At 33.9% G+C, this 11,388-nt stretch overlaps 1 protein-coding gene across 16 annotated transcripts in view; it reads left to right on the forward strand.

Annotated features, from left to right (window-relative positions):
• CEP57L1 (centrosomal protein 57 like 1) overlaps positions 1-11,022 on the forward strand; it is a 65,655-nt gene extending 54,633 nt beyond the window's left edge. For 4 of the 16 annotated variants that reach the window (XM_015137263.3, XM_077998514.1, XM_028846692.2 and 1 more), the window contains 7 exons: positions 114-230; positions 1,516-1,593; positions 2,070-2,156; positions 5,309-5,386; positions 5,502-5,746; positions 6,859-7,003; positions 9,018-11,022. In XM_015137263.3, coding sequence (XP_014992749.3) covers positions 114-230; positions 1,516-1,593; positions 2,070-2,156; positions 5,309-5,386; positions 5,502-5,746; positions 6,859-7,003; positions 9,018-9,239 — 972 coding nt within the window. In that variant the 3' untranslated portion in view covers positions 9,240-11,022. 16 annotated transcript variants of the gene reach the window in all.
• Positions 11,023-11,388: the final 366 nt, after the last annotated feature.

Raw genomic sequence — 11,388 nt, forward strand, 5'->3', positions numbered from 1 at the left:
TGTTTCTTACGATATTTACATTGTGTTTTGAATTCTCAGAAATTGTATTATTCTTGTTCCATTGGCATTACTTGCCAAATTCAGGGTTGTTATTTTATTTTTATCCTTTCTAGGCCCAGCTTCAGAGGGAAAAAGAACAAGATCAGATTAAGCTGTATGCAAAACTTGAAAAGCTTGATGTCTTAGAAAAAGAGTGTTTTAGACTTACAACAACTCAGAAAACTGCTGAGGTAAGCTTTCTTTGAAGTGATGACAACAGGAATAAATCTTTAGTGTTAAGCATAATTGGTATTTTATGTGAATATAGAGTAAATCTTAGATTTATAAAACTTCATTTACAGCTTTTTATAATCCAGATATGAATTCTCACCTATAGAGTGAAAAGTTAATGTGTTCTGTCACAGTATGAATGAGCTAGCTGTCTTTTGATGTGAAATTGTAATTTTGACTTCTAATATGGCGGGATATTTTTATTTGTCAGATACTTTACCTAAAGAGTATTGAAAAATTGTCTTTCACCACTTGTAGTCAACTTAAGCCTATACCAGTTCCCCTCTTCATCCTTTTTTCCTCCAAATCCTTTCCATTTTATAGGGTTTTCTTAGAGTTGTACTCCTCTAGGAAGTCCTCCTTGACCTCTCCAACACTCAGGAAGTTCTCACTTTGAAATGGCACTGTCCTCCTATTCTGAACCACACCACAGATATAAGATATAATACTTACGTATATAAGGTTACATATATATAGTCCCTGTCAAGTTATTTCCTTGCTTTGTTGTTTTATTGTTTTGTGAATATTACTCTTTTTTTCTTTTCATACAATACAGGTTGGGTGTCCCTAATCCAAAAGTCCAAAATCCGACGTACTCCAAAGTCCAGAACTTTCCGAACAGTAATATAATGTTCAGAGGAAATGTTCACTGGAGCATATAGGATTTAGAATTTTTGGATTAGGGATGCCGAACTAGTAATGAAAATATTCCAAAATCCAAAATATCTCTGCTTCCAAACACTTAAGATAAGGGATCCTCAATCTGTATAAGCTCTTAAGTAACAAGGACCACATTGTATATTTCTATTATGTATTTTCACTCTTCTCCCAAAATTACACTCTTATCATATATATGCAAATAGTAGAAACTTATTTTTTTTATGTTTTGAATGAAACATTGAGACCCAAGACTATAATTGTTTGACCTTCTACACCATTAGTACCCTTAAAAGTTTCATCATCATGATTTTGTTGCTGGAAATTAATAAAGCCTATGTGTGTGTATATTCTTTGCTTTCCCTTTGTTTTCTCCTTGTGTGTAATAGAAGGTAAAGGAGCAAAGAAAGAAGTGGGAAGAAAGCCAGGAAAAATCTTAACGTCTTGTGCCATTCCTTTTTCTTATTTTCTGCCTTAATTTGCCAAACTCTTAAGAATCAGGACCCCCTAGGACTCTATTTGGAAAAGAAACAAAGGATATTTGGCTCTAGTTTTTATATGACAATCTTAGTTTTTACTCTTTTGCAGGACAAGATTAAGCATTTAGAAGAAAAACTGAAGGAAGAAGAACATCAACGTAAGCTGTTTCAAGACAAAGCTTCTGAGGTAAATATGGCACTATATAATCTATCACAGTAAACCATATATGTTTTATTATATTTTTATTTTCATTAACTGAAACCTATGTTCTAGATTCTAATTTCTGCTTCCTAAATTGTCTTTTCATTATAATAATGAAATTCTCAGTCAGCCAGTATGATACATGGATGTATTACCAAGAGGTCTTTTAATCTTTTGAAATTCTGACAAATACACATATTCGCAGTTGAAGGAACTCCTAGGATAGATTGTTTTCAGTTTGATCTCTATATGTATATTAAATAATTTATTCTTTTATAAACAGAAAAGTATTGTAATTACCAATAGACTTAGTGACCTTCACACGTATAAAAACAGTATCTTGAATTTTCTTTTCTTCTTCAAAAAGCATTTTTATATTTATAAACTTAGACCTGATATCTCATTACAATGTTTTTGCATGTTATAAATCAATGTTATAACTTTTTAAAAAAATATTACAGCTTCAAACTGGACTTGAAATCAGTAAAATTATAATGTCTTCAGTTTCAAATCTAAAGCACTCCAAGGAAAAGAAGACATCTTCAAAGGTGTGCATATAAAACTTTTTCCCAAACTATACTTTTATTTGCTAATACTGACTTATACACACTCTTAATGCTTATACCTACACCTTTCCCAAAAGGATTTGAAGATATATAATAAAAGACATGCAATAATGCGTGCCAAGTAATGGATGATGGTTTGGGGTATAAGGACAGAAAATTTCATAATATTCAGATTTTAAAAAGTAGCAGCAGTCATGTACAAAATTTAGCTCTCAGTTTGCTTGACAACCAAACCAGAAAGGAACATATAATGGACAGTATCACTATCTTTGTGAAATAACAGGAAGCACTCCAGTTTTTCTAGAAAGATTAACGTTTTTCTAAACTTCTGGAGAAATATATTTTGTGATACTTTATAAAAGAGGCACTAAACAACACAGTAGATATTGAAAAAATAATAGATCCTGAAAGCAGTTTTATGTAGTATATACACAATAAAAAAATAAGGGTTTTCCTTATACACCTGTTAAGTCTGTAAAGTCATTTATATAGGGAATTTATTGTTATATGTAATTTCTATGCTTATTTCTTGTGAATTTGCCTAAAAGTAAGGATTGGAGAGTTAGTACTTTATAGACCAATATTTTGTTTAGATGAATTGATGTTTTGAGTGTATTCTATTCAAGTAACCCTTCTTAATTATATATAATGGTATGAAAAAAGTTTTTAATCCCTTTTAATCTTATGATTCTGGAATTATGGTTTTGATGGCCATTATTACTATTTATTCAGATATGAATGGAGTGAGTGTTGCTCTGTGTCATTTGCTGTGGGAGACAGGAGATGCTATTTGGGAATTCTGGCCACTGCCATATGCTTAGCTTGTGGATAAAATAATGGAGAGAACATTATACTTAACTTTGGCTACTCTTTTATTACATAAGTAAAAATTAATGTTCAATACTTGGGCTGTATTTTTCATAATTTTTTCATTTTAAAGAATTTTCAAACTATAATAACGAACAATATTTTCCCAATATGACTTATTTTGCCTGTTTCCTTTCCTAAATATTTGTTTTGTGTCTTGTTTGTGCAATGAGATTCACAGCTACAAAACCAAATAGAAAAATCACTGTAAGTAATTTGCCAGTGGAACACATACTGCCCAGTATGTATGTTTTATGGCATCCTTTCTCTGATGAGTTAATGGAACTTTTTTTCAGTTTACCTATTTATTATAAAAATAGTGAAGGTGCAGGAAGAAGATAAAAGAAATGAAGGAAAGAAAAGGTAACTCCTGGAAGAGAAGAGAGTATTAACAGCAGAATCATTTCATGGAAGTACTTAGTTCAAATCCCAAGTTCACAGGGTATGCAAATAATGGTGTCTCTTTTTAAAGACGGAGGAAGTGCTAAAGTTGCTGAAAGTAGGATTAGATTTCAGGAAGCCTCTATGAGAGACCTGCTTCCTATCACACTGTTTCTCCATGTCCTGGACATAGTTCATTCAACTCTTACATTTTGATGTACATAGACTGGTATCTCTAGGTGATAAAAAAAATTGGACAGGAATTTGTGAGAAACAGATAAATATATAAATATGAAACAGTATAATAGAAGATTAATAGAGGTTTAAACAAAGTGTTGTGGTGTTATGTAGACAAAGGAATATGTGAAAGGTAATGCAAGAAGCAATATTAAAGGAAGCCTTGAAGAATTAAATATTGACAGACTGAGATAAGGAAAAATATATTACAGTCTGAGGGAATTGTTGGTTTTTCCAGGGACCTATAAGTAATAGTCCAGTATTGGGGGTGAGATGAGATCATAGTGGAAGTTAAAGTGGAAAATACAGCTTGGGGTGAGCTAATGGCTGACCTTGAATGCCATGTTAAGAGTTTGAACTTTTATTCTATAAACAGGAACTATTGAAGGCTTCTGAGAAAAGTAGGGACATGATTAGAGTTGTAATTTTAGATGGTAACTTACAGCAGTAGGAGAGTTTTACATAGAGAGAAATCACATGTGTAGATTTTATGAGAGAATCATATGCGTAGATTCATGTCACTATCACAACAATCAAGATACAGAACTCTTCCACCACTAAAAGACTCCTTCATGCAATCCCTCTATAGCTACACATCCCCTTCCCTGAACATTGGCAACCTCTAATCTGTTCACCATCTGTATATTTTATTATTTCAATATTATTATATAAATGGAATTATACAGTATGTAACTTTTTGAGATTGGCTTTTTTCCCTTGAGGTCCATCCAAGTTGTTGTATGTATCAATACATCCTTTTTATTTCTGCGTGATATTCCGCATTACAGATGTACCACAATTTAACTGTTCATCTGTTAAAGGATATCTGGAGTCCGGCATGGTGGCTCATGCCTGTAATCCCAACAGTTTGGGAGGCCAAGGCGAGTGCATCATTTGAGGTCAGGAGTTCAAGACCAGCCTGGCCAATATGGTGAAACCTCGTCTCTACTAAAAATACAAAAATTAGCCGGGCAGTAGTGGCACACACCTGTAATCCCAGCTACTTGGGAGATTAAGGCAGGATAATCGCTTGAGCCTGGGAGACAGAGGTTGCGGTAAGCCAAGATTGTACCATTGCACTCCAGTATGGGTGACAGAATGAGACCCTGTCTCAAAAAAAAAAAGGATATTTCGATTGTTTCCAATTTTTTAGCTATTACAGATAAAGCTGCTATGAACATTTGTATACATGTTTTTATGTGAACATAAGTTTTCATTTTTCTAGGATAAATGCCTAAGAGAGCAATTGTTGGGTCATGTAATAAGTACATTTTTAGTTTTATAAGAAACTGCCAAACTGTCTTCCAAAATGGCTGTACCATTTTGTATTCCCACCAACAATATGTGAGTGGTTTTATTTTCTCTGCATGCTTGCCAACATTTGGTATTGTCACTATTTTTTATTTTGGCCATTCTGATGGATGTGCAGTGATATTTCACTAATTTTAACTTTCATTTCCATAATTAATGATGTTGAATATCTTTTCATATGTTTGCCATACATATGTCTTTGTCAGTGAAATTTCTGTCCATGTCTTTTTGCCCATTTTCCAGTTGCATTGTTTTCTGTTGAGTTTTGAGAGTTCTTCATATCATAAATAACTTTTAAAATAATTTCTTATTTATGTTTTTTTCTTGTCAATCTCTAGAAAACTAAATGTATAAAGAGAGGACCACCTTGGCAAATTTGTTCAAAGTTTGGAGCACTGCCTTTTGTGGCTGAAAAGGTGAGAGGGGATAAAATGAAGATAGTTGTTCAAAAAAATTCCTGTTTCATTGTAAGTGCTATTAAAATATCTTCAGTCATTTAAAATTATTCTCAGTTGTTTCTTTTCCCATAAGTCCACCAGTGCAAACTGTTCTGTGAATGCAAGTATGCAAAACCTTTTGCAGAGGAGGCAACATCGTGGCCCACATATCCTTCAGAAACCTTTTAACGTGGCTGAGACTAGATGTCTCCCCAGGCCTTCTAGAACAACTTCCTGGTGTAAGGCTATTCCTCGTGACTCAGAAAAGTCCATTTCCATTTGTGACAATTTATCTGAACTTTTGATGGCAATGCAAGATGAGCTGGACCAAATGAGCATGTAAGTATTTATATATTTTTTTTTTAAGAGACAGTGTCTTGCTATGTTGCCCAGGCTAGTCTTGAACTCATGGTTTCAGGCAGTCCTCCTGCCTCAGCCTCCCAAAGTGCTGGGATTACAAGCGTGAGCCACCGTGCCTGGCCAGCAATTTTTATTCTTTATCAGGAGAAGTACCATATCACTTTTTCTTCTTAGTCTTAAGAACAATACCACTTATAAATTCTTAAAGGCCTTACTTAGCCATTTGGAAAGATTTGTTGTCACTATTTTTCATTGTATTTGTTACTATTTAAAATTTCAGTTCTTTATAACTACTACTTTTTCATTCTAAGGTATTTCTGTATTCCCAAGATCTGGACTGATAGCTACTACTGTCATTCTAACATATAGGATCTGATGACCTTAGATTAAAACTCACAAAAGCGTTTATAAGAAAAGCTCTCCTTTTGTGTTTTAGAATCTTTTAGCTGAATGAATTATTTAATTAGACAAGTAGGAATGTAATTCCTTGTTTTAGACTCTGGCTGGTCTGCATTACAGATTTTGAAGCATCTATAGTAAGGAAGATTTCCATATGGGATACATTATATTGTGCCCACTTGCTTAAATATATATTCAATAGAAATTCCAGAACTATGTGGTTTGGCTGACCAGCTAGTTGACCTAAGACATCTGTAGAAGATACAGCTGTTTCTGTTAACAGCATTTCAGTAGGCTAACTCCAAATCCAGAAATTTTTCAGGCAAATACTTCCACAGCTGGAATTCTTCCAAAGATCCTATATCAATAATGAGGAAGAAAGCCCTTTAATACCTCTGTTAAAGACATCACACATTTTACTACATTGAGCTATGAGCATCAGGAATTCACATATTTTTTAAAGTTGCTTAGCAGTCTTAAGATATTTGTAAAGGTATTTAATTTCAAATCACAGGAGCCTGGTTATAGTTACTGTAGATTTAATTAAACAACCCTAAAGAAAGATGCTGTTTTTAAAGGTTAATATTTAAGTCTGACTAAAATTTATGATTGAACAGAAAATTGCTTAATTATGGCAAAGACATATATGCAATAAACTATAGTAGTGCTTAATATTTGCTATTCTTTCATAGGGAGCACCAAGAACTACTGAAACAAATGAAGGAAACTGAAAGCCATTCAGTCTGTGACGACATAGAATGTGAACTAGAGTGTTTAGTCAAGAAAATGGAAATTAAAGGAGAACAAATCTCCAAACTGAAGAAGCATCAAGACAGTGTAAGAAGGCTTTACTAAGAGATTTTAATAAAAAGATAAAATGTGGATTCAGTGTTGTATCTCTGTACGACTTTCCAAATTTGAGGTCTGTATATGGGATTTAGTGAAAAGATGGATGGTAGTCACTTAGGCCTATGACAGAATAGAGCCATCTGTCCCACTGGAATAACATGGACCTCCTACGTAACTCTCCAAGTTAAAATTTTTTAAGTGAACAAATAGGTTCAGTTATGTATTCAGAAATTGCTTTGGGGAAATTGTGAGGTAAACTAAACTTGCCTTAGCAGCCCTCCAATTACCCTTTTAGCATTCTTTTTCCTCTTCCTTCTCTCCTCTAATGCTTTAATGATACCCCTTATGTCAGCAGGTCTCTTATTCACTACCAGACATAAACCTGGCTCCTAAGCAGTGCCCCAGTCCTTAAAGCATGATTTCCTCTTTCCCAAAACAGGCTGTGTTGTGTTCCATTCCCTGGGGACCTATACTCAGCTAGCTATAGTGAGTAGGACAGGGATGGTGAGGAAAACTCTATACTTCTGTTAAGATGTAATAACTAAGAATAGCTAACAGTTTTATTATTTTAACAGAAAAATCATGGAATATAATATTTAATTCCAAGACAATGACTCCGTAGGTTGAACTTGCAGCACTATTACACTGCTGGAGCAGAAGGCAGAGGGAGCCTTTCCCAGGAACCCTCAAGTCACCTCATGTAGCCATCTGCCTATGGACAAAATCATCATTCATATAAGTTAATGATATATGAATGTCACAAATAAGCCTCCCTGCCTTTTATAGGAAAGTAATAAAAGATGCAGAATATTATTACTTTTATTCTTATTGTGGGAAAGAAAGGAAGAAAGAAAGAAGTGACATTTTTAAAACAAATATTTTTATTTTACTGGCTTTTAAGGCTATAATAAGTAAAAATTTCTGTATGTTTTGGAGTGAAGATTATACAACTTGTACACTTTCTTGAAATTGCATAAGAGAAACTTGAAAGGAATAGAAGAATGATCATTTTTAAAACTCAGCTAGTATATATATACTATATTTTGAAAAACATGATATATATTCCATAATAGCTATACCAGTATAAATTTTAAGCACTTTATTATGATAAATGTAATATCTGTAATAAAAATTGATTATTAACTAAATAGAGAACTAGGTACTCACCCAAAGTCTGGGTCAGCTCTACAAATTCGACCTATGCTCAAGTGAAACAGATTAAGTAATGGGTTAGACTTTGAAGAAATGGGTTTTGGCTGGTTGATACGTATTGTTTTTGTTTAATTCTGTCTGCCTCCACTATTACCATATACTACTCAAGGTGATAAAGTTATTCCCTTGACTTTTTTTTAAACTGCCATTCAGGAGTACTTTAAATTCAGGAATATACAAAAGTATTTGTACACAAAGGTATTCCTGAATTTAAAGTACTCCTGAATGGCAGTTAAAAAAAACACACATATTTATACACACACACATATATATACACATACATACACACACGTGTGTGTATGTATAATTTTCAAAACTTGATACTCATTCCTAGAACCAATTATTAGATTTGCTGTTAATGTTACCAGAAAAGTTCTTCTCTCTGCTCTCTGTTCTCTGGTTTTTACCAGTTATCTTACATACAACCTTTCCCCCCAGTCTCTGCAGCCCACGTTGACCTTATCTTACTTTGGGCTTCTTACATATACACTTTTTGTCTTATTCAAAGTTATCCTGGTTCATTGTATTCTCTAGTTGTCACATATATGCTTTTTTTCACTAATAGGAGCAGTAAGCTCCTTGAAAGTAAGAACTGTTTTCTTCATTATAATTCTACCTGACAAGCACAGTGTTAGGCATGTAATAGATGTTCAATAAATTAAAAACTTACCGAATTGAACTTTTTAATGTTCAATTTTAATTTTTTAACTTTAAACCATCAATTCAACCTATTTTGGAATATATTTTTAGTATATTTTTGACTAAAATGTTAGATTTTTTTTCTCTCCAGGTCCGTAAACTGCAGCAAAAAGTTCAAAACTCAAAGATGAGTGAAGCTTCAGGTATTCAGCAAGAAGACAGCAACCCTAAAGGATCAAAGAACATAAAAAATAGCCCCAGAAAATGTTTGACTGACACTAAACTTTTTCAGAAAAACAGCAGCTTTCATCCAATACGAGTTCATAATCTTCAAATGAAATTGAGAAGAGATGATATCATGTGGGAACAGTAACAAAATAGCAAAACTGTCACCTTAATGAACTTTGTCAATGAGACCTTGAATTGTCTAAAGTGGTTTTAATTTAATATAACTTTGTGACATTTTGAATCATGTTTCTAGCTTCTATAAGACATGAAGTTGCAGTATTTTTAAATTAATGCCTAATGACCTACTGGGTTCCAAATAATAAATTAATTGCTTTTTTGTTTTTCTTATTGATTGAAGCCTATAACCTCATCTTGTCTTAGAAACATTGTTTGCTTTGCAGATATCTTAAGCTAAATTTGAGAAATTGTACTAGATTGACAATATTCAAAATTGAGTTAAATCTGAGCTACAAGTACCATTCATTCCACTTTTCATAGGTTTGCAACCTTAAAAACAAATGTTAAATGAACAGAGTTCAGAAAGATCATTTAGCTTTCCTGGTGTCTTCTTTCTATTTTGTTTTAAAGCTGTGAAATGTTTTTCTCTTTTGGAAAAGGAAAAGCTTAACAATTAGACAGTTTTATGAAGAAGCCTTTAATCCAAGTTTTATGAGACAATAGGAACCCATAGCTACTTAATTTTTAGGAGACAGTAATTCAGTTGCAGAAGTTTTCATCTGCTATTCCCATTCTCTTTTACAAAACTAGTTTTTTTAAAAAAAATAATGATCCATTTTATCTTACTACTTTATAACTTTTGCTGACTTCTATTCTTTGCATTATATGTAATGTCCATCAGTATAAATTGAGACTGAATTTCTAGGACCCACAAAAGTGGTATTTTTTTTTACAAGAAAGTATGGAGGAAGAGGAAGCTGGACATTAAATTACCTCATCCAGCAGAAATTCAGGGTAGTATGGTATATTTTAATTTTTTATATTTTAAAATCAATAATGTCAAAAAATGTCATTGTGTATGCATGCTTTGTAATAAATTTGCACTTGATCGTTTTTCTGAGTGCCTAGGGGAGCTAGTATGACTCTCCTGAACTCTTGGTTTCTCACTCAAATCCTCTGAAGCAGCTGGGGGACTAGAGTCGTGAACTGAAGTAGAAATAGAGGACAGACAGAAAAGGTGTAATGGAATGGAGGAGCTCAAATATAGGGTAGCAGTTTAAGAGATGGTGATTCCTAAGGGACAGAGTGGGAAGTACGTATTTACTGAATTCTTTGAATCCACAGCTGATGGAGTGTTCAAGCTATAGATGTGAAAGAATTTTTAGGTCAGGATCTTGGGAAGCTAAGGAGAGCAATTTTTAAAAGACAGTTTTTCTGTTTTCCTAGGTAATTCGCAAGAAGCTTGTGTAGGAAAAAGTTGGTAATTATGGATCTTTTGGGGAGGAGGAGAACTATAATTCATTCTAATGGTGAGAAGAGATACCATGTTAGAAGACCTTCCATACCTGGAAGTGGGGCGGTGACTGAAGATGGGCACGTTGATACTTGGAATTGTCCTTGAAAGCAGTTAATGGCAGAGATCAAAATTTCCTCCTGGTGTAAATAGTGCATGTGCTCTTTGCCAACTTTCACCCTCCTCATTCACATCCTTAGCTCCTCAGCCCTGGAGATGTTCCATAGGGTGTTTGATCTAAACTCAGTTGTATCACCTTACCTGTTTTTCTACTTTGCCTTTCCTCCTTGAGGATATGAGTTTTATAGTTTAAGCTTAGCTTTGTGCTAAACTTCTTAGCTTTCTGCTATCCACCAGGACCATAATGCAGACCTATAGTTCTGTGGTTTTGTTTTCTATACATTGAGGAAGGTGGCTGAATATATTTAGTTATTAATAAAGTCATTACTTGTGAAGATGTATTGCTTTAAAAATTATCATTAAAAATTTAAAAACCGGCCAGGCACAGTGGCTGACACCTGTAATCCCAGTACTCTGGGAGGCTGAGGCAGGCGGATCACAAGGTCAGGAGATCGAGACCATCTGGGCCAACATGTGAAACCCCATCTCTACTAAGATACAAAAATTAGCCGGATGTGGTGGCACATGCCTGTAATCCCAGCTACTTGGGAGGCTGAGGCAGGGGAATCGCTTGAACCCGGGAGGTAGAGGTTGCAGTGAGCTGAGATCGCACAACTGTACTTCAGCCTGGTGACAGAGCAAGACTCCATCTCAAAAACAAAAACAAACAAACAAAAACATTTTAGGAACATGGAATATTTCA

This window comes from Macaca mulatta, chromosome 4, assembly GCF_049350105.2.
Source record: "Macaca mulatta isolate MMU2019108-1 chromosome 4, T2T-MMU8v2.0, whole genome shotgun sequence".
NCBI lineage: Eukaryota > Metazoa > Chordata > Mammalia > Primates > Cercopithecidae > Macaca > Macaca mulatta.